General features: G+C 50.0%; 1 protein-coding gene across 1 annotated transcript; it reads left to right on the plus strand.

The window, feature by feature from the left end:
- Positions 1-4315: 4315 nt before the first annotated feature.
- On the plus strand, positions 4316-27948 carry TRPV1 (transient receptor potential cation channel subfamily V member 1; the record flags this gene model as incomplete). The annotated part of the gene is made up of 15 exons (XM_082678922.1): positions 4316-4683; positions 5441-5595; positions 5670-5822; positions 6200-6340; positions 6486-6784; positions 7650-7829; positions 10389-10547; positions 11814-11909; positions 13303-13373; positions 15920-16085; positions 16505-16571; positions 19566-19888; positions 20794-20921; positions 21532-21647; positions 27776-27948. 15 exons carry the CDS (start codon positions 4316-4318, stop codon positions 27946-27948), a joined length of 2595 nt encoding a protein of 864 aa, XP_082535048.1.
- Between the last annotated feature and the right edge of the window lie 11 nt (positions 27949-27959).

Below are 27959 nucleotides of genomic sequence, written 5' to 3' on the forward strand. Positions count from 1 at the left end.
AAAACCAGGAGGTCCCTAATTGCCAGGCCAGGATTGCATGATGGGTGACACGACCCTTTCCATTCCTTCTGCATTTTGAAAATGGAGCGGTGCTCCATTTACATCTCTGGCTGTGAAAGTGCATTTGCTGAGCTGTTTCCCCAGAGCACCCTGTCTGCAAGAGTGGTGGGTTTGGGAGGCCTGAGCAGCGCCCTTCTTCCTTGAGAGCTGAGGTCACCAGCTCTGGCTGGTTCTGGGCTGCGTGTGGCTAATTGCATTGTGGCCCCAGCACTAAGTGGTTTCTGAAAAAAAGGGCAAAAATGATGGGAAAGACTTTGGGGTCCTCTGGGAATCGGAGCCTCAGCAACAGCGGCTGCTACCATTGCTGGAAACGTTTTCCTTGAGTGCCAGAGGGCGCCCACAGCCCATCCCTGTCAGTGCGGAGCAGCTGCAGCCCGGGGAGGGGCCGTGGACCCTCACGGAGGGAGGCAGGGGAGGCACCTCTTCTCCCCACAGCAGCTCAACCCTCCCTTCGAGTGGAACGGCCTTCGGGCTCTCCGCGCCTGCTGGGTCTGGGGTGTGCCTGCGTCTAGCTGGTGAGTCCCTTTTGTAGTTGGATGTTCGCTTTCAGAAACATCTAAAAGCGTTGGACAGCATAGTGAGCTGTCCAAAGCTGGGGTATGCCTCTTCCCAGCTGTGTGACTACGGGCTGTTCAACTAGCCTCTCGGCGCCTCACTCACCGCATCGGAAACCTGGGGATAATGACAGTGGCTTCCTCAAAGCCACTGTCTTAAGTGGTACCGGAGTCGCAGGGCACTTATCCTAGCTAATCGCGAGCACTGGGTAAGGGATCGTGAAGGTTGCTATTATCACTGTGTCTCATCTGCACCAGAGGCATCCTGGGGTGAAGAAGCTCTGGCTGCTGCAGAGGCCAGCGGTTCGTGGCTGGAGGATTCAGTGCGTAGTCCCCTCTGGAGTGAAGGAGCGCTGGGCCGGCAGGCGGGAGCCCTGGGTCCTCGTCTAGCCTCCACTCTCTGTTTGGGGTAGTGTTCCTCTGGCTCTTCATCCACGGGCTGCAAACCCAGCTCTCCATCCCTCTTTAGGAGATGCTCAGTAGGAGACGAGAATGATCAAGGCTGGGTGCTAGACCAGCTCCCAAAAGCCCGAACGGAAGCCAGACGCAGATGGATGCTTTGGGCAGAGAGGGGAGGAGGAGAGCTGTACCCCAGGATGTCTCACCTGGACTGGGGAGAGGGGAAGGGAGGCCTCTCCCAGGTGATGGGCAGTGTCCTTCCTGGCTCTAGAGTTGAGAAAGACCCAGAGGCCAAACCAGGCCTTTGCTGGGCAGAGTCTTTTCTCGAGACCATCCTTTAGTCCAGATGGGTGAATTTGTGAATCTTATGTAAAACAGAAGCACCATCTCCATCAGACACCCCAAATCGCGGTTGGAAATTCCCCCAACTCTGTAGAATGTTTGGCTCTGACAGGTGCATTGCCATGGGGCGCACGTGCTGGGCACACCTCAGGCCTGGCAGTGCAGACTATCTTGTCCCTGTTCATCCCCTGCAGCCTAGAGCAAATGGCCTCTTAGTCCTTGTCCCTCCCTCTGTCCTGGGAGAAGCTTGGTTTCCAGTAGGGAATCAGGTGCAGGGCCTGCAGGGCAGATCCAGGGTTTGTTGACTGACTGACTGATAGCACTGTGTGGGCTGCTTCATGTTTACTGAGTTTGGTTAGATTTGGACCAGTCAGAGAATGAGGCAAAGCTGCAAGAAAGAACAGCACTGAAAGGTTTGTTGAGGCTCCTGGCTAATAGGTGCTCTCTTGTTGGACTGTTAAGAGCTGCTAGTTGGGAAGCAGGTTTATTTTTGGTTTTGCAGCCAGCCTTATCCAGAGGGAGACATTCCTGGGAGAGCCAGGCCTGGCGTATGGCCTGGACCTGATTTGTGTCTGTTGTGGGGTTCTGAGCTTCCTGGGATGCTTGTTTTGAGCAGGAGGGTGCTACAGGTTTGGGGCTTCTGAATGAAAGGGCATTGTCCCCACCTGCCTGGCCCCACGGCTGGGAGGGCCTGGTCTGATTGGCCCCCAGCTCTTGGTGTGAGGTCTGGGGCTGATTTTCATGACTGAGAAAGAGCCCTGAGCCTTCCGGTGGGGGTGGTAGAGTGCTAGAGAGGCTCAGGGGCCAGGCTGCCTGGGATCAAATCCAGGTTCCACCTTTTACTAACTGTGTGACCTCGGGTAAGTAATATAATTGCTCTGTGCCTCAGTTTCCTCATCCGTAAAATATTTCCCTCTTAGAGATGTGAGAATAAAGCGAGTGAATGCCTGTAAAGTGTTAGAACAGTGTTTTCCTTTGCACAGCATGGGCTCAAACACATCAATTCCTCTCATTCTCATTAGCCTCCCATGCCTTTTAATCGCCAATACGATCCCCATCCTACGAACAGGCCTCGATGGGAAGCTTCTCATGGCTTCCTACCATCTGAGCAGTAATGTCCACATCTTGTTCCTTGGCGTTCAGGGCTGACAGCCATCTGGTTCTGACCCCACTGACTTCCTCTTCATCAGCTGCTCTGGGGGTCTCCATCCTCTTCCCTAGTCCCAGCCCAGCCTTGTTCCATTTCCAGGCCCAGCTCATCTGTCACCTCCTCCACGAAGACTTCTTCAGCACTCTGGGCCCTGTTGTGGTTCCCCTGCCCCAGCCAGCACCTGGTTTCTGTCTCCGATGGGGTCTCAGTCCTCTCCGTGCCCCCAGCACAGGGCTGGGCACCCAGTAGTGTCAGTGGATGGGTGTTGAATGATGGGATGCACACATGGGTGTTGGTTGGAAGTGGGGCTTTCTGTGGCCGGGCATACTTCCTGCAGCAGGGTTTCCACCTAGTGGATGAATCAGAGAAAGACTCAGGCCCTCCTGAATGCAGAACAACAGGCAGGAGTGGAAACGAGCCTGTAGTCATCGTCTGTCCTATTCACAGGATGCGAAATGGTAAGGCTGCCTCTTTTTCCGTGTGGATCTGGGCATCAGATCATAGCCAAGTTATTGTCACAGCCCAGCCACATGCTCTGAGTTTTCACTGCCTGAACTTTCACTTGAACATGTAGGCTTGAGAAGCCTGGAATCCGGCCACTGCCGGAACATGAATCTCTCTAACTTCCTATGGAAATGGGAGCCAGAAGGGTCTGTATCTGATCTCACTCCTTTCCCAGCACAGCTTTTTTTTTCGTAAAGACATGGATCTGGTAAGTGCCCTGCCCAGGTGGAGTTCACGGGGCAGGGTGCGGAGATATCGGTGAAGCATAGAAATTGCTAGACTGCATGGTGGACGGTGCTAAGAGGGCTGTGAGGAGGGATGAAATGAGCTGGGCCCCTCTGGAGGGGGAGGGGAGCAGCACGATGAGTGCAGGGATTAGGGGACGTGGAGGAAGTGGCATCAGTGGGGAGGTGGCATCTGAGCGGTGGTGCGGTTTGGACAAGAGGAGAAGGAGGAAAAAGCACCCCCTGTGGAGGCACTGTGGAGGCCAAGGTCCCTGAGATGTGGGACAGCGCTGGGTATCAGGGAGTGATGGTGCCCAGTCGGGAGGGGAAGAGTAGGAAAGGAGGTTAAGAAAGAGTGGAAGACAGTATCAACAGCAGTTTACAGCCATAGGTGCTGGCACCAGCTGCCAGTGTAAGTCCAGGTGTTCAGGCCTAGAAGACCCACCGGCGCTGAATCACTTAAAGTCTAAAAGTTCAGGGCCAGGATGCTTGAAATATACTAATTTCACAAAGATGACAAAACGTGCAAAAAATCCCCTGCAAACTCAACAGCTGCAGCAGCCAGGTCGAAGAGCAAAGGTAGGAGAGTGCGTGGCTGATGGGGGTGGGGGGGGCGACACACAGCACCCAAGGGCCCACGCAGTGTGGAGTGTGAGTGCTGGTCTCTGCCAGCAGCCACCTTGCTCCTGGGGACGCACACTGCTCGGCTCTTTGGGGCTGAGCCGTCCTGAGCTCCTCCCCAGATGCACAGCCAGAGATTAGCCTCTCCTCCTGTTTCCCGTATTCTGATCTTGGAGGGAGGCAGAGCAGTGGTTATCATTCCTACTCTGCAGACAAGGCAACTGAGGCCCAGAGAAGAGGAGGAACCATCCATCCTGATGGTTCCAAGCTGGGGGCTCATTCATCCCTGGAGGCTGCTGGCCATGGGGCTGCTAGGCCTGCTCCCCCTGAGGCCTCTGGGGTGGGAGGTACAACACCCCTGAAAGCTTCCTTTCTGGAAGGCTGGGGGCAGGAGCTGTCGGACTTCTGGGCTGTCCTGCTTCACAGGGGCCTTTGCAACAAGGGCAGTGGGGGCTAGGGTCATGCAGCCCTCCAGCTGGGAGCAAACTCGATCTTGGTGGCTGCCCGCAGGCCGCCTCTCGGGCCACAGAGGATCTGGCAGGATGAAGAAATGGGGGAGCTCAGACTTACGGGAATCTCAGGACCTGCGTCAAGAGGACTCCTGCCCAGAACCCCTAGATGGAGACCCTAACTCCAGGCCAGCTCCAGCCAAGCCCCACAGCTTCCCTGTGGCCAAGAACCGCAGCCGGCTCTTTGGAAAGGGTGATTCGGAGGACACATCCCTCATGGACTGCTCATATGAGGAAGGTCAGCTGGCATCCTGCCCGGCCATCACAGTCAGCCCTGTTGTCACCGTCCAGAGGCCTGGGGATGGTCCCACCTGTGCCAGGTAAGCTGCATCTGGAGCTCAGCCTCCCGCTCCACCAGGAGCCTAACTGGCCCAGCTGGCTGAGGCCCCAGCCGTGGAGACACCATGTGATACTCGAGTTTATGGGCTGAAGGTCATAGAGCCAGGGAGCTGGGGGTCTCCAGAGGTCGCCTGGTCCAGCGTCTGTACTCATAGGACCTTCGGGACATGTGGCCACACATGTTGGCATATATGCTGATCCTAGCTGCTGGCTGATCTCTGGGTCCAGGCTTAGAATGCTCACCAGCCCTAATCATGAGGACTCTAAGTTGGAAGGCTCAGGCGCAGGATGCTTTTAGACAGAGTACAAAACAGTTCCAGAGAGAGCGCACCAGGCCTCCCACCTCCTCCGAAGCAGGACAGGGACTGCACAGGGCTGGATGACTTCTGTGGCCCTGTGAGCATGCTTTTTCACTTAGCAGAGGCCAGCCAAACCCCTGCCCTCCATCCCCTCCAGGCTCCCCCAGCCTCTGAGCAGGCAGAGAAGTGAGTGGCCTGGGTATTGGAGGAAGTGGAGGCTGCAAAGACTTTCTAGATGATGCCTACACACAGGGTGGGGACACAACAGGGGTACACGCGCCCCACTGTTCCCTGTTACAGCCTGGACTGAGCGGTGGGTTTTGTATCGTGTTTTTTCCCCTTTTGGTTTGCCTCGGGGTTTAGTTGTGCCCCCTGACAGGCTCTGAAGGCCTCAGGGCTGAGACCAGAGTATGAGACGAAGGTGTTTTCTGGCCCTCAGGCAGCCATCCCAGGACTCTGCTGCCGAGAACCTCAAGCTCTATGATCGCAGGAAGATCTTCGAAGCAGTGGCTCAGAATAACTGTGAAGAGCTGGAGAGCCTGCTGCTCTTTCTGAAGAATAGCAAGAAACATCTCACGGACAGCGAATTCAAAGGTGGCCTGGAAGCCGCCGGGTCCCGGGAGCGGCCCCGCCGTGCTGCCTGCTCTGACCCCCATTTTGTCTTGCAGACCCGGACACAGGGAAGACCTGCCTGCTGAAAGCCATGCTCAACCTGCACGACGGGCAGAACGACACCATCCCCCTTCTCCTGGAGATCGCCCGGCAGACGGACAGCCTGAAGGAGCTGGTCAATGCCAGCTACACGGACGGCTACTACAAGGGTGAGGGAGGCCCGGGCCAGCATGGCTTTGCCCACAAGTTTGCCTGGATCCAGGAGGGCACCGTCATGCCCGGGAAAGGCTCTGAGCTCCTTACTCCCTGTCCAGCCACTGAGTTGGGATCTCCTGGTCCTGGGGGTCCCTGCACCCCCCACCCCCCCAATGGCTCGGTGCTCCTTACACTTGGGCCATTTTGATTCCTTCAGATCCCAGTCTGGTGTTCCCTGTTCTGGGGGTCTCTACTCCTGCCTCAGGGCCTCCTTGGGCCTCCTTTGGTGGGGGGTCATGCTGCATGTTCTGCCCACGCCCACCGCCGGCACCTGTCTGGGCAGCCCCCGCAGGACGACGAGCACAAAGCCAACAGCACGCGTCCTCCACAGGCCAGACGGCACTGCACATTGCCATCGAGAGACGGAACATGGCACTGGTGACCCTCCTGGTGGAGAACGGGGCCGACGTCCAGGCCGCGGCCAATGGGGACTTCTTTAAGAAAACCAAAGGGCGGCCTGGCTTCTATTTTGGTGGGGAGACCACGTGGTAGACACTTGGCTTTTTGATGATTGCTAAGGGGAGGTTTGAGGTGGAGACGGGGGGAGTTGGAGGCTGGGTGGTGCAAGGGCCAGTCTCTTCCTGGGGAAGCCCATCGCTTGCCTGTGTTGGCTGCAGGTGAGCTGCCCCTCTCCCTGGCTGCGTGCACCAACCAGCTGGGCACCGTGAAGTTCCTGCTGCAGAACTCCTGGCAGTCGGCCGACATCAGCGCCAGGGACTCGGTGGGCAACACTGTGCTGCATGCGCTGGTGGAGGTGGCTGACAACACAGCCGACAACACCAAGTTTGTGACGAGCATGTACAATGAGATTCTGATCCTGGGGGCCAGACTGCACCCTGCGCTGAAGCTGGAAGAGCTCACCAACAAGAAGGGGCTGACGCCGTTGGCTCTGGCTGCCAGCAGTGGGAAGATCGGGGTAGGGAGGGGGCATCATGCCTGAGCAGGGGGTGCTGTGGGAGGGGCCTGCCTACCTTCCTAAGCTTCTGACATCGCCACCGCGCAGAGCCCTGGTGCTGCCCCACCAGCCTGTAGAGGGAGGGCAGGGGGCATTAGAGTCAGCCAGGGGAATTGTGAGATGCCGAGCAGAATTCATCAGCTCACACGTGGCCGTTTCTGATTTCCAACTCTGAGCATCACCGACAAGACACAGAATGGGGGTGGGGCGTTGGGGTCTGGGGATGGGGGTGGGTTGAGCTGAGGGTGAAATGGAAAGAGAAACTGTTGGTGTTTTTTCATGGAAGATAGGACTTTTGGGTGATATGGGGTCCTAATGGGGTGGGGCAGGCCCAAGCCTGTGGACGATGTCAGGCCATGGAAGGCTGAAGGTGGGGCTGGGCAATTGGGAACTGGAGGGGAAGGGGCTTCTCAGTACCAGAGGATTCTGGGAGCTTGACTCTGTTCATACTGAGTCTCTTAGGATGAGAACATTGGTTTTATAACCTTTATAACCTTGGTTTTATTTCTTGGATTTTATTTCCTTCTGGCTTGAGGTTTTCTAGAGTGGACCACTGCAGTCCTTCACTGCGAGATGGGAGAAATGGGGGGCCAGGTGTGATCAGGTGATGGGTCCGATGTGGCTGCAGTTGGGGTCTGAGGCAGTGGGAAGTTGATCTTGATGGTGGTCAGGAGGCTGCTAGATGGGGGTGGGGCTCTCCTGGGGCTTGGGTGGGGTCTCCAATGGGCTGGGAAGCAGAATTAATCTTGGAGCAGAGCTGGTAGGGAATGCAGCCTGTGCAGGGCCCCAGGCTGGCCTCTAACAGGCTCTTGTATCCCTGCGGCAGGTCCTGGCCTATATTCTCCAGAGGGAGATCCAGGAGCCCGAGTGCAGGCACCTGTCCAGGAAGTTCACCGAGTGGGCCTACGGGCCTGTGCACTCCTCACTGTACGACCTGTCCTGCATCGACACCTGTGAGAAGAACTCAGTGCTGGAGGTGATTGCCTACAGCAGCAGTGAGACACCTGTGAGTGGGCTGAGGCTGGGACCCAGCCAGGAAGGGCTTCGGGTCTCACTGCACCCCAGCCCCTACTCCCACTCCCTAATCTGGCTCTGGCCCCTCCCATCAATGGAAACCTGCTACCCGGGGCCTACACCCTGCGGTCTCATCTCCCCATTCATTCCCACCGAATGTCTTCCTGCATCATACAGTCAATATATGATAATATTCCCATAAAACTTAAATATTTCAAAAATACATAGACAAGAAAAGAATCCTCCTTTTCTACCATATAAAAACATGTAGCTTCATTTTGTTTATATAAATGGGATTATACTATATATAGTACAGAACAACCATGTTTTTCACTTAGTGGCATGTTTTCTTTCTTAAATTTTAAATTTTTTTATTTTGGCTGCGCTGCTCGGCTTGTGAGATCTTCCCCGACCGGGGATCGGACCCGGGCCCCCTTCAGTGGAAGCACAGAGTTCTAACCACTGGACCGCCAGAGAAGTCCCTGTAGATAGTTTTATAACAGCACATAAGAGTCTGCTTCATTAAAAAAAAATTACTGCAAGTATTCCATAGAAGGAATGGGGTGTAAATATCCAAAGAATGACATTTGAGTTATTTCGTTGTGTTTTTTTTTTTCTACTACAATGCTACCGGCCACTTGGCATGGGTTTGAGAATTTTTCTGTGAAGGACACCTGGAACTGGAATTGCTAAGTCAGAAAGTATGGCCTCCAAAAAGATTTCATGAATGTACTTGCCCACCACCCCTGGGTACACATCTACTTATGTCCTTGCCAACCTGGGTATTACCAATCTTTCTTTTTTAACCTAGTTTAAGCCCATGGAGCCCAAAATGCTATCTCACTGATGTCTTAATTCTTGTTTTCTTGCTTACCGTGAGGCTGAGGATTTTTTCATGTGTTTTCAACCATTCATATTTCTTTGGTAGATTTCCTGTTCCTTGTGCTTTGCCATCTCTTCTACTGGACTGTTTGCCTTACTCTTTTAGTGTGTAGATGCTCTTGTTATGAAATGAATTGATCCTTTCTCTATTGCACATGTTTCAGATATTTTATTTTCTCCTAGTCTCCTAGTCTCTTGCAAACTTCATTTGCATCATTTGCTTATACAGAGTTTTCATTTTGAGAGTCGAATTGGTTAGACTTTTTCTTTCATAGCTTTTGTGACTTGTGTCTTGCTTTGGAAAGCCTTTTCCACTTCAAGATTGCACGTACATCTTCCAATACTTATATTTAGTTCCTTTGTAGGTATTTTATGTTTGGCTTTTAAATTTATCAAGAATTGATTTTTGTGTATGTGTGAGGTAGGTGTCTTACTTATTTTGTTTACAAATGAGGGTCCCAATGCCACTTAATGAAAAGTTTATCCTGCCACCACTGCTGTCCCATCTTTCTAAGGTGACAGGTGCTCCAGGCCCTGAGGCTGACTTTGGGGGCTGTAGTCTGTGCTGTTGGTGATGATGGGCTGCCATGATGTCTCACAGGGCAGAGGCTGCACTTACAGGGGCAGAATCCAGAGGAGGGAGAGGCCTGGCTTGCTTTGTTCTGTCCTGTCAGCTCCCACCTGGGCTGCCATGCTGAATCTGGGCCTCTGACTCAGAATCCCTGATGTAAGTGTTCCCAGAGGGCTGGCCCAGGTAGGAAACAACCTCAAGAAGGACTGGGGTGTTTGGGCTAGAGAGAAGGCTCTGGGGCCACGGCTGCCATCTGCACATCTCTGGAGGCTTTCAAGGGCTGGAATGCAGTACTGGGGTCCCGAGTGCAGAGCGGGGACCACTGGTGGGAAGCAGAGAAGACCAACTTTACTCCAGAGAGCAGAATTTCCCGACAAGCTTCTTGGGGCAGCAGAGAGCTTCCCATTCCCAAAGGTATTCAAGAAGACACTGAACATGGTCCTTATTTGGGGAGCTCCAGCTTGGGTCAGCGTTGCACTCAATAGCCCAAAAAGGCTAGGATGACCTGATTTTGGCTCATCCACATCCTAGGAATACTTGAACTTTACAGAGAGCTCGTTGATGTGAGACTTTTGCCCCAAAGCAATACTTGTAATGGTGGTATCCCAGGCACTGGGCCCACTCACGGCAGGAAAGACTTCCCCGTTCCCTTCAGTCTCATGCATAGGTGATTGCCACTCCCACCTGGATAGCCTGTCTGACTCAGGGCCGGAAATGGGAGAATTAAGGAATTCAAAGGCCTCTCCCTCAGCAGCCTCATGCTAAGCTCTGCCTGTGCCAGCCTCTTCCCGATACTGTGGGAACAGCAAGGATGTAGGCTCTTGGGAGAGCGTTATTACAGAAAGTGGGCGTAGAATGTCGGGTGACACTGGTACGGTCTTGAGTGTCAGGGGCTCTTAGGGTCACGTGTCCAATGTCACCCCTTGTTCACTGCACAACAGAGACACTGAGGCCCACGGGGGGGCCACGTGGGGAGCCGGCTGTGACCCTCCGCTGCCGCCCAAGCTGAGGGCGTGGTCCTGCAGAGACGTGGGTGTGATGCGGTCCTGTGAGACGGGTCCGGGACGGGTGAGCCTCACTCCTCTTTGCTCCCCTTAGAATCGCCATGACATGCTCTTAGTGGAGCCGCTCAACCGCCTTCTGCAGGACAAGTGGGACAGATTCGTCAAGCGCATCTTCTACTTCAACTTCTTCATCTACTGTCTGTATATGATCATCTTCACCACGGCCGCCTACTACAGGCCTGTGGAAGGCCGGGTGCGCCTGAGGCTCGGGCCTCTGCGGGGGACGAGGGGAGGGGGCGGGCGTTCCTATAAGACCCCAAGACCACGGGCCCAGGCCAGACCCTGGAGACATGGAAGAGTCACCTGGAGATCTTATGTCCCTGGGCTCCGTCCTCCCTCTCCTGGTCGTCTCACCTCCCTCTCCTGTTCTCAGCCCCTCCTTTAGCCTCCGGGTTCTGAGAGGCCGAGCCTGTGGTCGCTGAGGTCCCTGATCGCAGGGGGGCAGTACTAGGTTAGAAAGGATGCAGGAACTGGGGCTCCAGAAGCACCTCTCCGCTCGTCTGGGTGTCTTCAGGGTCCCAGGTGGCGTCAGCCCTGAGCACATTGCCAGCCCTCTCACCTGCCTGCTTTTGTTCACTCACTTGCACATTATTCATTCCCTGGACATATACTTCGAGGGCTTCCTCTAAGCCAGGCCCTGGGTTATGCATCAGATTAACTTAAGACCAGACTTTTTCCGCTACCAGGAGCCATAGACTCCCTCAAGTTTCTGAACTGAGTCCTTTCCATTCAGTATCCAAGCACTTAACTTGCTGCCTTTATCTCCAGGTTGCCTTGCTTGTAAATTTGGTTGAAAAACTCAACTTCCTAGTTAGGTGAAACCCAATTTCTATACAACTGTTAAGGCCATCTAATGACTTTAAGAGAAACGAAATGTGTGCTAATGAGACAAGCTAGTGAACTAGTGCTTATGAAACATGGATGATAGGCTGGAAGGAAACCCACTCTGGAAAACTGTGGCTGAAACACAAGGACGACACACACACGTGCGTGGGCGCACACGCGCGTGCGTGTGTGTGTGTGACGGTGACGTCTCTCCCTCCACCATCCGTGGGGAACCTTGACAGTTCTGGGAGACCAGGCGTTCGCCATAGGCTGTGGGAACAGCAGGAAGCACATGACATTGGATCTGTAAGGGTGCCTCCACCTAATGCCACCACCGTCCTCCCAGCCAAGCAGAGCTCCAGGTTAGGACATCATCCAGGAGACAGCACAGTACAGTAAGGACACTCCTCTTAGCAGCTGGAAGCTGCCACTTTGGAAATCAGGTCCCACAGAGGGGCCTCCTTGCAGGTGTCCCCATAATTATGCATTGTCTTTATTTGTGTCTCTCTCTCCTGATGGAGGCTGAGCCTTTCCAGAAGGGGCTGGGTCTTAATCGCAGGGCTCTGTACCAGGTAAATGTTTGTGGAATGAATGAATGAGTGAATGGAATCACTAATTTCTCTGCCCTTTGCAGCCTCCCTTTAAGCTGAAACACACCGTTGGGGGCTATTTCCGAGTCACTGGAGAGATTCTTTCTGTAGCAGGGGGAGTCTACTTTTTTTTCCGAGGGGTAAGCATTCCTTCCAACTCCGTGAGTTTCCACTATCACCAAAACAAAAAGTCAAGAGACTCACTCAGTGCTCACCCACTTTTTAATTCATCAGCCACATAATGGCCCTGATAGAGGAGCTTAGAGACGCACAGGTGAAGATGAGATCCCTCAGGCATTCACAGCTGTGGGAGGGTGCAGGTTTGCCCAGTGGGTCCCTGCAGACCCAGGGCAGTCATGCTTGAAGACAGGCAGTCAGGGCTCCCCACTGAATGTAATATTTAATTACAGAGATAGAGTGGAAGCCTATTAAGAGACAGGATCATGACTAGTAGTTGTTTAATTAATTGAAACAGCCCATTATAGCTCTGAATAATGAAAGAAGTCTATATGTAAACTGGAACCATTTTAACTAAAAACTCAAACATGCATATTCCTTGGCCATTCTTCTAATATATGTGGAACCACTGTTGCATGTACAAAGGGACCTGAATGCAGAATTTGAGATTATTGTGATTTTTTCCTTTAATCTTTTTTTTTTTTTTTTTTGCGGTACGCGGGCCTCTCACCGCTGTGGCCTCTCCCGCTGCGGAGCACAGGCTCCGGATGCACAGGCTCAGCGGCCACGGCTCACGGGCCCAGCCGCTCCGCGGCATGTGGGATCCTCCCGGACCGGGGCACGAACCCGCGGCAGGTGGACTCTCAACCACTGCGCCACCAGGGAAGCCGCCCCTTAATCTTTTTGATCTAAGCTACACCTCTTTTTTTTTTTTTTTTCAGTAACTCACCTTTAAGGAGTCTTTCCAAATCACTGGACTCTGTCTTCACAGAAACAACAGTTTCTGTTTATTTTCACCCTCCTAGTTTATATTTTAGTAAAGTACAAAGCTGCAGTAGCAAGTGCAGTGGGCAAAAAGCATTATTGGCAAACAGGATTAACCAGTGGGAGGGCAAGGCGGGTGTGGGTGTCCTGGAGGGGAGCATGCACCGTGGGCATCAGTCAGAATGTTTTCAGGGGGTGGAGAGCACTGGTTTATCCTGGAGAGTTAGTTTGGTGGAGGATGGTTAAAGAATTGTTACTGTAATTCAAACTTCTTTAAGAAAATTAGGAAGAAAAAGTACAAATTAAAAAGAAGGAAAAAGAATCACGCAATTCAAGCACAGCAATTAATAACATTTTGGTGGTTTTCCTTCCCATCTTTGCTTCTAGGTATAGCTGTAATTCCACTCTATTTAAAAAAAATCTTCCTGACCGAGTACATAACATTACCCCATTAGCCTGACCCATCCTGTTTCACTGTCTTCGTTATCTTTGCTTTGATGCACTCCCATGGTCCATCGTGGCTCCATTTAGGAAGCATTCTGGGCGCTCACCATTTAACCTTTCCTGGGATCTTACTCTGTTTACCTGCAGATTCAATATTTCCTGCAGAGACGGCCATCACTGAAGACCTTATTTGTGGACAGCTACAGTGAGATGCTTTTGTAAGTGATACTGACTCTTATGCCTCTGTAGCAGATAGCATCTTTTGGGCATGAGACCTGGGGTTACAGCAATCAGCTCATTCTCACTCATTCTCTCACATCTGCTGGGCCTGGCACATAGTAGGGCTTCATAAACATGTTGAATGAATGATGGAAGGCACCCAATAAACGTTTGTCGGGTGAGGAATACTGAGGGTCCACTCTGTGCCAGGTATGTTCCAGGTGCTAGGGAATTTCTTTTAAATCTGGCACATCTGAAAATATTTCTACTATACCTTCACGTTTGATTGATAGCGAGGTTGGTTATAAAATTCTTCTAAAATTGTGAAGATATTTCTCCATTTTTTCTTTGCTTTCAATATGAAAGGCGACAAGTCCAAAGCCATTCTGATTCTGAATCCTCTTTTAAGACCTCTTTTGGTTTTTCTCTTCGTAAACCTATAGTATCTTCTGTTTATTCCTAGTGTTTGGAAACTTGATGTTTCTTGATGCAGATTTGTTTTTATCCAATATTCTGGGTACTTAGTGGGCTCTTTCAATCTCTAAATTTATGTCCTTTATTTTTTTGTATATTTTCTTGAATTATTTCTTGATCTCTCTTCTGGAACTCCTGTGATTTGTATATTGAACCTCCTGACTTCGTCCTGAACTAGTTCTTACATTTTTTCACTTGTGTTCTCTTTATTTTTGGCTCTTCTTTCTGGGAGGTTCAAATCAATTTTAATTTCCGTTCTTTCTAGTGAGTTTATTATTTTTGATATCATGTTTTTAATTCCTAAGTGCTCTTTTAAAAAAATTCTATTTGTTCCCCCCCCCTTTTTTTTTATAAGTTTATTTATTTATTTATTTTTGGCTGCGTTGGGTCTTTGTTGCTGCACACGAGCTTTCTCTAGTTGTGGCGAGCCGGGGCTTCTCTTTGTTGCAGTGCACGGGCTTCTCATTGTGGTTGCTTCTCTTGTTGCGGAGCACAGGCTCTAGGCATGCAGGCTTCAACAGTTGTGACTCGCAGGCTCAGTAGTTGTGGTGCACAGGCCTAGTTGCTCTGTGGCATGTGGGATCCTCCTGGACCAGGGCTTGAACCTGTGTCCCCTGCACTGGCAGGTGGATTCTTAACCACTGCGCCACCAGGGAAGCCCGGTGCTTATCAATTTTTAGCTGCATTATAGTCTGGTCTAGATAAACAATTTGTTGGAGAATGTCCAAAGTCAATCTGTTGCATCTTTTCAATCTCCTATCCGGAGGGAAGAAGTCTAGCTGCCAGCTTCCTGAGAGCTGAGTGGAGAAGAGGGCTTTACGTAATGTCTTGTATAGAAATCACACAATCTCCTGTTTTGGGTAAAATACCAATGCTTTCTTGGGTGTCTGATGAAACCGGGTCCAAAGACCCTCTGCTTTATCTTCTTCAGAGACAACACCTCCACTCTTACTCACGTCAGGTCTCTTCACCTCCCCTCGAAAGCCTTTTGAGTTTCCTTGATGAAACGAGTTGGTTCTCAGGTTTCCGCACTATGGATTTGAATTTGGCTTTCTTGGGTCTGCTAGGTCAGTTTCCATTTGTTCACTACGTCCCAGCTTCCAGAATTCCTAGGTGGGGACTCCATTTGCCTATGTCAGCTGGCGTCAGTTCTTATTTTGGCCAAGGGTCTGCAGATGCCGAGGAATAGTTTTTCTTTGCAGCAGAACTCCAAATGACGAGCCAGTTTAAGGACACTAGTTTTCAGTACACTCACATCAGCACAGCGGTGACTTTTTGCTGGGTTCTCACACACAAATGGGAGGTTGGGTGGTCAGTGCAGGCTTCTGTGTTAATGCAGCTGTTGGGCGGGCACTTCCGGGAGGAGGCCATGATGAACAAGGAGACCTGGGACGAATAAGTAAAGAAGGGACAACTGAGCAGACCCTGTCATAGGATCGTCGTAGGATAATGATCATAGGATCGTCCAGATGTCCTCCAGCCTCTCCAAGGCTCCGACTAGGGCAGCCCTCACCAGACTAAAGAGTGAGAGGACATCTTCCCTGGCTCCTCACCTGAGTTTGAGGGTGTGACCAGCAGACTCTACCTGTGGTTCTTTCAAGAGAGCACAGCCTAGACCTCCTCAGAGGCCTAGGCCTCCTAGGTTCTCTGTTGTCCGTGAGGTTATTGTTCCCAGGGACTGGGCAGGGAGGCTATTGGAGCTACAGCCCTTTTTCTCAGCCTTTTTAGAAAATTTTTTTCCTAATTGCCCCTCCCATGAAATCTCCTACTGCAAATGTACTATATATGCATTTATGTACTGTATTTGTATCTGTGTTTTGTGTGTAAAAAGGATAAGATTTTGCACATGCAACACCCCCTCCCCCTGCCCCCCGAACCGATTTTTGCCTCTTGGGAGCGATACTCCTCCCACTGAGACTCATGGGCTGAAGGAGGGAGGACAGCCATCCCCAGCTCACCCGTGGCCTGGGGCTGTGCCTCTGAGGAGAGGTCCAGGCATCTGGGGTCTTGTCTGTGAGGGTGCAGGCCCCCCGGTGCCCATGGACAGGGCTTGCTGTCCCTCCCCCGTCAGCTTCGTGCAGTCGCTGTTCATGCTGGGGACCGTCGTGCTATACTTCTGCCACTGCAAGGAGTACGTGGCCTCCATGGTTTTCTCCCTGGCCATGGGCTGGACCAACATGCTCTACTACACCCGCGGCTTCCAGCAGATGGGCATCTATGCTGTCATGATTGAGAAGGTGGGTGCCGGTGCCGGAGCGGTTCTCTGCAGAGCCCGTTTACCTCCTGAGTGTGTGGGACCCGGTCTGGGGAGTTGTTGTCTGGGGAGGTGCTGCTTTAAGACCCAGTTTTGCAGAGAATTCCCCAACAATGAGGCAATCTGGCCTTGACCCAGGTTTGGGGGGCTCCCCTGAAACTTGACCTGCCACATGCCAGGCCCCCCTCTCCCACCAGAAAAAGGCCCATGGGCGGGGGGCGGGGGGAGCTGTGGTGACTCCCTCATGACACCTGAGCTGAAAACCACCAAACCAAACCTACCTGTCTGTCCTCTGATTCCACTTGCGCTCAAGATGAGCCCCCAGGCCGACACAGTCCTGGCCCTTCCCTTGGCCCCTCCCAGGCCTTGATTTGCTTCTGACAAGCCTGCTTTCTCCCGCAGATGATCCTGAGAGACCTGTGTCGCTTCATGTTTGTTTATCTCGTTTTCTTATTTGGGTTTTCCACAGGTAACGGGCTTGGTCAGGGCTGGTGGGGCGCAGGGGGTCCCGCTGACCTCAGCTTCCTGAGGACCCTGCCAGGCTGGGTGGGGAGAGGCCCACCGGGGTGTGTGTCTGCAGGTGACAGAGCAGATGGACAGTGAATACACTGAAATAGTAGGAGAACTTAGAAATTGATTCATAAAAGATTTTAAGTCATTTTAGAGGTATGAAATGCTGCTTACCTATAGTATAGCTGCATTTTGGCTCAATTAAACTTTTAAAAAATTTTGATGTTATTTCAGAAAAGCCACAAGAATAGTACAAATAACTTCTCTATAGTCTTTACTCAGATTCCCCAAATTTTACCACATTTAAAAAATCACTTTCTCTCCCAGCTACACACACACACACACACACGCACGCACACACACGCACGCACACACACACACACGCACGCACACACACACACGCACACACACACGCGCACGCACACACACGCACGCACACACACACGCGCACACACACGCGCGCACGCACACACACGCACGCACACACACGCACACACACACACACGCGCGCACACACACGCACGCACACACACGCACACACACACACTACACCATACTTAAAAGAACAGAGTGAGTTGCAGACATGATCCGTCCTTTACCGCTGAATACTTCAGTGTGTATTTCCTAAAAACAAGAACATTCTCTTCCATAAACACAGCATAATGATCAAAAGCAGGAAATCAATATCAATACAGGACTATTAGCTCATTTCCAGCCTTATTCAAATTTCACCAATTGTCCTAAAAATATCTTTTACAGAAATGAAAATCCCAGATCACACATTACATTCACTTGTCAAGTCTGTTTGGTCTCCTTCAGTTCCTCAATCTTTCCTTCTCTTTTGTGATCTTAGCATTTTTATTGAGTAAAGACCAGGTTTTACAATGTCTGTCAGTTTGTGTCTATCTGATGTTTCCTCACAATTAGATTTCGGTATACATGTTTGGTCAGAATATCAGTGAAGTAATGTGTGTCTTCCTTATATCAGGAGTCCCGTGATGTCTGTCTGTCCCATTTCTGATGATAACTTTGTGGTTCTTTTTTTAGAATTGAAGTATAATTGATTTACAATATTGCATTAGTTTCAGGTGTATAGCAAAGTGATTCAGTTACACACATATATGTATGTTTTTTCAGGTTATTTTCCATTATAGTTTATTACAAAATATTGAATATAGTTCCTTATGCTATACAGTATATCCTCATTGCTTATCTATTTTATGTATAGCAGTTTGTATTTATTAATCCCATACTCCTAATTTATCCCTCCCCTCTTCCCTTTCCCCTTTGATAATGGTAAGTTTTGTTTTCTATGTCTGTGAGTCTGTTTCTGTTTTGCTTATAGATTCATTAATATTATTTTTTAGATTACACATATTAGTGGTACCATATAGTATTTGTCTTTCTCTGTCTGACTTACTTCACTTAGTATGATATTCTCTAGGTATATCCATGTTGCTGAAAATGGCAATATTTCATTCTTTTTTATGGCTGAGTAATATTCCATTGTATATATATATACCACATCTTCTTCATCCATTCATCTGTCAATGGGCACTTAGGTTGCTTCCATGTCTTGGTTATTGTAAATAGTGATGCTATGAACATTGGAGTACATGTATCTTTTTGAGTTAGAACTTTTGTTTTTTCCAGATATATGCGCAGGAGTAGGATTCCTGGATCATATGGTAGCTCTATTTTTAGTTTTTTAAGGAAACTCAATACTGTTTTCCATAGTAGCTGCACCAATTTACATTCCCTCTGGTGATGTTAACTTTGGTTACCTGGTTTTGGTAGGTCTACCAGATTTATCCACTGTCAAGTTATTATCTTTCCCTTTGTAATTGATAAGTAATTTGTGAGGTGATGCTTTGAGACTGTAAATATCCTGTTTCTCATCAAACTTTCACCCAGTGGTTTTAGCATCCACTGATGGTTCCCACCTGAATCACCTGATCCTGTGATGGTTGCCAAATGATAATTTTCTAATTTATTCTTTCTACGTTTGTTAGCTGGCATGCTATTGTCTGGAAGAGCTTTCCCTACAGTAACGTAATGGAAGGGGTTTCCATTCTCCTACATTGATTTATTTATTTACATCAGTAGGGCCTCTTTGATTCTTTTGTGTGTGTGGATTCTCACTTTGTTAAGTGGGTTATAACTCCTTACTATTATCATTTCTTTTCATGCTCAAATTCTCTGAGAAATAGTCATTAGGAGTCCCTTGCAGCTGGCTCCTGTGCCCTTTTGACACACCACATCCTTTTCTTAGCAACTGAGTCCTGCTTTGATCCCCATCTGAGTCCTACTGTTACGTGGTTCACGTGGTATCCTGTCTGGGAGTGATGGGCAGCTTTGACTGGAAGGGATCTCATAGGGATTAGTGTGGGCTCTGGCGCTTGATCTGAGCCACAGGAGGGGATAAGGCCAAGGGGGTTATGCAGTAACCATGGGGCACAACTGCTACAGAAGCTCTCAGGCTCTGGAGTATCTCTCCCAAAGAAGAGTACAGAATGCAGCAAGAAGCCATTCTGATCTGAGCTGCTTAGCCCCCATGGTTCTGGAATGGGCTGGCTCTGGGCTACCCTCTAAGGGGCACAGGCAGACAAAGGTGTGACTGAGAAAGTAGATGCGGACCCAGGGCTGACATGTAAGGCTAGGCAGCTTGTGTACTGCACACATGTGACTGTATCACATTGTGCATATATATTTATTTTAGCATTTTTTTCCCCTAGCAGATGATGATAAAACTTTTCTATTAATAAAACAGTATATTATGACAAACTGATAGTTTTGAAGAAGGGAGTGCTTTTAAAAACAAAAATCACACAAAGGTTTCTCACAGCCAGGCCAGAGTTCCTGCCGCAGACCCATCCTGGGGGTAGTGGGTGTGCATATTGGGGAACCTGGGGTCTTGGCTTCCATCCAGCCACATGTTCCCCATGCCCTACAGCGGTGGTGACACTGATTGAGGATGGGAAGAATGGCTCCGTGTCGGCTGAGTTGACGTCGCACAGGTGGCGAGGTCCTGGCTGCCGGCCGTCCGACAGCTCCTACAACAGCCTGTACTCCACGTGTCTGGAGCTGTTCAAGTTCACCATCGGCATGGGTGACCTGGAGTTCACGGAGAACTATGACTTCAAGGCTGTCTTTGTCATCCTGTTACTGGCCTATGTGATTCTCACGTACATCCTCCTGCTCAACATGCTCATTGCCCTCATGGGCGAGACGGTCAACAAGATCGCACAGGAGAGCAAGAACATCTGGAAGCTGCAGGTGGGTGCTTGGCGGGGTGTGTGCAGCACGAGGGGATCCCCTGCACGCTTTGGGGAGGGTGCAGAGAGCCTAGCCAGGCCACGGGCTCAGGCAGCAGCCTCTCCCTCAGTTGGCTCCCCTTGGCTCCTCCCACAGGGGTCCCTGCCCAGGGTCACCAGCAGGTGTTTGCAGACTCTGTGTCTACTGTGGGCTGGGCAGTCCCTGCGGGGAGGAGATGGAGGGTTCAGCCCCACGGGGGTGCCTGTCGCAGAGGAACTCCATCTAGAGTGGGCACCAGAGACCAGACTCGGGAAGCAGCTAATATGGGATGGGCCCTGAGAGCTGCATCTTTGAGACACCTGGTCTACATCTGCCTTTCCAACTAATGATAAAAGCATCATTGTTATTAAGTAGCACTGGCTCTACACCAGGTACTGTTCTAAGTGTCTTACGTACATGCTCTCTTTAATCCTACAGTAATGCTACCAAGAGGGCACTCTCACTCTCCCCGTTTTTGGGTGAAGGCACGAGGCATAGAGAAGTTAGGTATCTGTGTCCAAGGTAGCCAGGACTCGGCACAGGCAGTCTCACCCCCGAGCCTCTGCTCTTAGCCACTATACCACGTTGCCCCTTTGTGAGCTCCTCAGGGGAGGAACTGGGGCTGGCACACTCCATCTAACTCATGGTTGCCCTGCCCAGACCTGGAAGGCACCAGCAGTGCCTGTGCAGGTCTGAGCTCCATCCATGGAATGTGCACCCGCCTGGCTGTGGGAACCAGCCTGGTGCAGAGGGTTCTGGAGGTCCGGCTCGGAGGCGCAGGGACGGGGAGAGACCCTGCAGACGCTGATCTTGGCAGGTGACACTGGCAGCCAGGGGCGGCTCCTGGATGAACCCTCTGCCCCTCTGCCCTTTGTGTCGTCCTGCAGAGAGCCATCACCATCCTGGACACGGAGAAGAGCTTCCTTAAGTGTATGAGGAAGGCCTTTCGCTCAGGCAAGCTGCTGCAGGTGGGGTACACAGCTGACGGCAAGGACGACTACAGGTGGTGTTTCAGGTAATTCCCAGGCAAGAATCAAAGCTTGGGGAACTTGGGGGCTAAGCTATGGATATTGGGACCCAACAGAATCAGCTGTGGGTACAGAGGCCTAACTCAGGGCTCACCTGTGGGCCTGGGGATTCACCCAGAGCCAGCTGTGGGTACAGGGGCCATTCCAGGGCTTAGCATGGGTATGCAGGACCCACCTGGAACCAACTGTGGGAACATAAGCCTTTCTCAGGGTCTCTTGGGCCCAGTCATGAACATAAAGGACTCTCCCAAGGCAACTGTAGGTTCAGGGGCTGCCCTAGGGGTTGACTGTGAGCATAGGGGCCCCACCATAGATCCCAGATGGTGGGATCCAGACATGAAATACTGGTAAATGAGGTGTCCAGAAGGGGTCACCTAGCGATCAGGGTCGGAACCAGGAATCCAATCTTTAAAGTTCCTGGGTCCCACAGTGTGGTCAGAGAACTCATCTTCAGGGGTGGTGTCCAAAAGGCAGGCCCCTCTGCGCCTCCTCTCGCCAGCTGTGTCTCCCCATCCTGGTCTACGGGCGTGGCCTGCGGGGTGGGGAAGCTGGCCGTGGACCACCAGCTCCCTGCTCCCTCACCTCCTCCCCTTGCAGGGTGGACGAGGTGAACTGGACCACCTGGAACACCAACGTGGGCATCATCAATGAAGACCCGGGCAACTGTGAGGGCATCAAACGCACACTGAGCTTCTCCCTGCGGTCGGGCCGAGGTGAGGGGAAGGTGGGCAGTTGAAGCCTTGGGGTCCCCCACTCCTGGAGCAGCCCCAGGTGTCAGCCACCCACATAGTCATGGGCGCTCCCGTGCTCTCTCGCACACCTGCGCGGCCCGCTGCTCCGTGTGCCCGTGCCCGCTAGCTCTGCACGCCCCCCTGGTTGTCAGTGCCCCAGAGGAAGCCGTCAGCCCACGTCCAGCCTCTCCGTGGGTGCCCTGTCTCCTCCTGCCCAGTCCTCACACCCAGCATCTGCCTTCAGCTCCGTGAGGCTTACGGACACCAACAGGGACTCTCACCCGACCCAACACATCCAGGCAGGCAGAGGAGGGAAGAGTGGGAGGAGACAATGTACACCTTGAACAGAGAAGCCCCGTGGAAAATCACTACCAGAAAAAGTCCTTTCATCATTAATAGTAAACATTTTAACAGTGGGCATGAAATGAAAGGTCCAATGGAAGATATTTACCTAAAAATGAGGCAAGCCTAGTCTTATATTGAAGTCTTATTTTGAGTTATAATTACAACCCTGCACTAAGTCTGTTTTTCTTTTTCTTTTAAGTTGTGGTAAAATATATATAACATGAAATTTGCCTTTTCCATCATTTTTTTCAAAGTGTTCAATTTGGTGGCATTAATTATATCCACAGTGTTGTGTAAGCATCACCCTTATCTATTTCCAAAATGTTTTCATTCTTCCAAACAGAAACTCTGTACCCATTCAGCAGTTATCTCCATTTCGCCCTCCTCCCAGCCCCTCTATTCTACTTTCTGTCTCTATGAATTTCCCTATTCTAGGTACTTCGTATAAGAGGAATCACACAATATTTGTCCTTTTGTGTCTGACTCGATACTGCTCCATTGAATGTATATACCATATTTTATTTATCCATTCATCTGTTCCCTGACATTAGTATTGTTTTCACCTTTTAGTCTAGTGTGAATAATCCTGTGAACACTAGTGTACAAGATTCTTTTTGATTTCCAAATATCCAGTCTTCTGGGTGGTAGTAGAACTGCTGGATCATGTGGTAATTCTAGGTTTAACTTTTTTGAGGAGCTGCCAAATTGTTTTCCAAAGCAGCTGAGTCATTTTACATTCCCACGAGCAACGTACCAGGGTTTCATTTCCTCACCTACACTTGTTATTTCCTGTTTTCGTTTTGATTATAGCCATCCTAATAGATGTGAAGTAGTATCTCATTGATTTACATTTCCATAATGACTAATGATTTTGAACATCTTTTCATGTGCTTATTTGCCATCTATAGATATTCTTTGGAGAAATGCCTATTCAAGCCCTTTGCCCATTAAAAAAAATTTTTTTTATAGGCGTTCTTTGTAACTTTCGGATATTAATTCTTTATCAGATATATGATTTGTCAATATTTTCTCCTATTCTGTGAGTTGCCCTTTGATGTACAAAACGTTTATTCTGATGAAGCCCAATTTATCCATTATTTTCCATTGTTGCCTATTCTTTTGGGGTAATATCCAATAAATCATTGTCAAATCCAATGTCAGGAAGATTGTCCCCTGTGTTGTTTTTGTTAGTTTTTTTTTTTAAGAGTTTTGTAGTTTTAGCTCCCTAACATTTTTAAGTTGCTATAAACCTTGGACTGTTTCACAGAGTTCTGACTGCATTGGTTCTAAAGTTTCTGCCTTTTTAAAAAATGTTTTTGTGGAGGCATGGGTGTTTAGAGCTGCCTACTTTGCCAATTTGCTGATGTTGCTAGTTCTTTTCTTTAATTTTTAAAAACAAATTTATTTATTTTATTCATTTATTTTTGGCTGCGTTGGGTCTCGGTTGCTGTGTACAGGCTTTCTCTGGTTGCGGCGAGCGGGGCCTACTCTTCGTTGCGGCGCACAGGCTTCCCATTGTGGTGGCTTCTCTTGTTGCAGAGCACGGGCTCTAGGCACGCAGGCTCAGTAGTTGTGGCTCACAGGCTCTAGAGCACAGGCTCAGTAGTTGTGACGCACGGGCTTAGTTGCTCCTCGGCATGTGGGATCTTCCCGGGCCAGGGCTCGAAACTGTGTTCCCTGCATTGGCAGGCGGATTCTTAATCACTGTGCCACCAGGGAGCCCAGTGTTGCTAATTCTTAGATGAACAAATGAATCAAGTGCTGATAGTTTTTTTTTTTTTTTTTTTGGCTTGCTCAGGGAAAGGGCATGATTTTTCAGGCAAACTTGCCTGTTAGCATGACACTGCGTGTTTGATATTGCTTCATAGAGAAGCTCGTTTTTTTATATTTCACAAACTTTAAAAAGTATACTTTATTGAGATGTAATTTACATACAATAAAATGCACACATTTTAAATGCACAGTTTGATAAGTTTTGACAAATGTACACACTCAGGCAACCACTACCCCACTCAAGATACAGAACATTTCCATCATCCCAGAAAGACCCTCATGCCCCTTTGTAGTCAATTCCACCCTCCCCATCCCAGGTAACTATCTAATTTCGATCAGTATAGATTAGTTTTATATCAGCTTTTGTTTACCTGAAAATGTTGATTTCATCTTCATGTTTGAAGGATATTTTCATTGGATATAGAATTCTAGGTTAACAGGGGTTTTTTTTTGTTGTTGTTGTTGTTGTTTTTTTTTTTTTAAAGAAGATGTTGGGTGTAGGAGTTTATTAATTAATTAAATAATTTTTGTTGTGTTGGGTCTTCGTTTCTGTGCGAGGGCTTTCTCTAGTTGTGGCGAGCAGGGGCGACTCTTCATCGCGGTGTGCGGGCCTCTCACTGTCGTGGCCTCTCTTGTTGCGGAGCACAGGCTCCAGACGCGCAGGCTCAGTAGTTGTGGCTCACGGGCCTAGTTGCTCCGCGGCATGTGGGATCCTCCCAGACCAGGGCTCGAACCCGTGTCCCCTGCATTAGCAGGCAGATTCTCAACCACTGCGCCACCAGGGAAGCCCTGTTGTCATTGTTTTTAATTTTAACACTTAAACTGTGATTCTCTGCTGTCCTCTGGCCTCCATTGTTTCTGATGAAAATTTACCCATAATTTGCACTGCTGTTCTCCTGTCTGTAGTGTGTCTCCCCACCCTCCCCCCGCCCCCGCCCCCAACCCCAGCCCCGGCTGCTTTCAAAACATTCTCTTCATCTTTGCTTTTCAGCAGTTTGACTAAGATATGCTTAGGTTTGATTTTCTTTGGTTTTATTCTGCTTGGGGTTTGCTGAGCTTCTTGGATCTGTACATCAATATGTTTGGAAACTATATACACTTTGTTTTAGTCTCCCTATCTGCTCCTTTTACATGCATGTTAGACCATTTGATATTGTCCTGTGGGTTTCATTTGTTCATTCCTCCTCAATTTTTTTCTATTTCTCAAATTTGATAATTTCTATTGATCTGTCTCCAAATTCATTGACACTTTCCTCAGTCATCTCTAAACTGCTATTAAGCCCATCCAGTGAATATTACACTTCAAGTGTTAGGCTCTTGGTTATGGAATTTCTATTGGGGTCAGTTTCTACTGACTGTTTTTTTCCTGGCTGTGAGTTACATTTCTTTGTTTCTTGTGTGTCTAGTAACTTTAAATTGTATACTGGGCATCGTAATAATATGTTGTAGAGACAGTTGATTGAATTTTTATCCTAGTTGGCAGTTCAGTTACTGATGAATCACCTTGAACTTGTGTAGGCTTAGTTTTAAGCTTTATTGCGGGAGGCCTGTGGAAATTCCAAGGTATTTGCCAATCCCATCAAACTTGTAGGACTCAACCTCCAAACTGTTTCCACTGTGGATCTTGTCGGGGCTTGGTTAGAGGCTGTTTAGGGTGGGTCTCGAGTAGATCTTACTTTAGTGTGTGTACAGTAAGTAGGGTATTTCTGGTATTTTAGCTTGATCCTCAGAGTAGAAAAAGGGTGGTGAGGAAGTCTCTCCACTGGCGGGGCTGGATCTCCAATATCCCTCAGTACGGCTCAACTTCTGGTGTCTCTGTCCCACTTTCAACCCCATAGCATCCGCTGTCTGAGAAGCCTGTGCAAGTACAGCCCAACTGTGAGCCAAGGACTTGGGGGGACCCCACCCCAAAGACTTCTGGACCTCTACCCCTACAGCTCCCTTCTTCCTCGTCTCCTGCACCCTGTCCCACAGATTCTAGCTGCTTCGGCTGCTCAGAGGCACGGCCACTTTGGCTACTCCCTTCTTCCTTAGCTCAGAGGCACTGCTACACTCTGCTTAGACTCCAGCTTGCTGCACTGTAGTCTGAGAACTTGTCCCTAAGCAATACGTTAGGGCGATCACAGGGCTCACCCTGTGAATCTCACTTCTCTCAGCAATTGCAGCTTCTCAGTCTGTTGTCTTATGCCTGAAGACATTTGCTGCATGTATTTTGTCCAGTTTTATGATTGCTTATAGCAGGATGGCTAGCCCAGTACTAGATACTCCATCAGAGCTGGAAGTGGAAATCTATTTTATTAAGAGGCTTACTTTTGGAAGACTACTCAAGGGCTTCATCAGTGTTCCCAAGGGCCTTCTGCAGTCCTATACTTTCCCCACAAGTTTCATTAGAAGCACTCCCCGTGTCATGTCATAACACTTATTATCTCTTTTTCGGTTGTTAACTGGTCCAGCTTCACCACAGAGCCGTTCAAAGATGGCTTTGCAAGTGATTTGAGTAGTTTTCCAACGTTGCCCTCATTGATTTCATGAAACCACACACCTTTTTACAAGATTTGCTGTTTCACTTTGCAGTTGATTTGCACTGTGTTTGCATGACATTGTTGGCTGTTTGAGGCATCGCACATTCACTGTGCTATTAATAAAGACATTGATCCAGTGACAGGGATACACACACACTCATGTTACTTGGGGAGGGGCTAGGAGATGGTTAGAGGATCCCTGGTTTCACACCTATGCTTAAGTAGGGAGTATTTCCTGAGGATTTTGCTTTCCTATACAACCTCGTAACAGTGGAAACTCCCATAATGAATAATCAGATTATTCAGGTAACAGGGAACTCTCCCCACCCACATAGCACTAGTGATTGGGAAGGCATGAGGGAGCGCAAGAGAGAAAGGGCAGGGAGGAAAGTGGTCAGTAGCTGAGCTAGGAAGAGCACGTGAGGGGGTCTTCGTATCAGGACTGTGGGAAGCAGGCACTGGGAGCCCCATGCCTGCTTTGAGGGCCCAGGGACTGGAGCTGGGCCAAGCGGTCTCTGAGGAGGGGTATCCCCACCATCCATCCAGCCAGAAGATGGTATCTTCAGTGAGCACCTGGCCTGTCTCCCCGTGGAGGCTTCCTGCTTCTATGCCTTCCCTGAAACATCCTCCTGGTGCTTGTATCAGGCTGTGGTGAACGGGGGCAGGCCAGTGTCAGCCTACGGGCCCAGGGGAAACCAGAGGCCTGGAGAATTCAGCTGGGAGGTCACAATGGGCCCAGCCTCCCACATTCCTGATGCCTTTGGGATGTGACCAGTGCAGGACACCAACAGAGGAGCCTGAATTGTGGCCTGAGGGCGAAAGGTGTGAATTTAGGCTGGTTTTCTAGAAAGATCAGACCCAAGATGGCCAGCCAGAGGCAAGCAGAAGGAGAGCACGTACAGCTGTTCCTCTTGGCTGTCACTTCTCTGAGGTTGCTGGGGGGAGGGAGGGGCTGGAGATCGCTCTGGGGGGTGACAGTGGGTCCTCCTCAGGGGCTTCCTTGGATTTCAGGCCACACATGAGAGCCCACTTCAAGGCCCAGTGTCACCATGGTTCCCTTGGCATTGTTCCCAATCTGCTATTCCCTGGTGGGGCCTGAACCCCAAATCCTCATTCTTTGGCTGGGGTTCATCACCCTGCAGCTGACCTGGTGTGGAGCTGCTCCCAGGGCAGCCCCAGCATTGCTCTCCCTCCCACATGGGCAGGGAGGAAACTGAGGCTGAAAGCAGCACCGGAAAATCCTGAGGCCACAAGCAAGTCAGGGTGGGGTCGAGGAGGAGAATTTAGGAGCTGCCAGAGCAGATGAGCCTCCTCGATCAGGTGAGGAAAGAGGAAATGGCACTGATCCCTGTGTTCCGGAAGCACTGATGTGCTTGTGCCCCCTTTTATCTGGAGGGTGGTAAGGCCAGCAAACGACTGTTTGGTATCGTTTTGCTGCTTCCAAAGCAGTAATAGTGTTTCATCTTTCAGCTGCAGGGAGGAACTGGAAGAACTTTGCCCTGGTTCCCCTCTTAAGAGATGCAAGTACTCGAGAAAGACACCCTGCCCAGCCTGAGGAAGTTCATCTGAAGCACTTTGCAGGGTCCCTCAAGCCAGAAGATGCCGATATCATCAAGGATTCTGCTGCTTTAGGGGAGAAGTGAGGGACCACACA

Source organism: Grampus griseus, assembly GCF_964374135.1.
Source record: "Grampus griseus genome assembly, chromosome: 20".
NCBI lineage: Eukaryota > Metazoa > Chordata > Mammalia > Artiodactyla > Delphinidae > Grampus > Grampus griseus.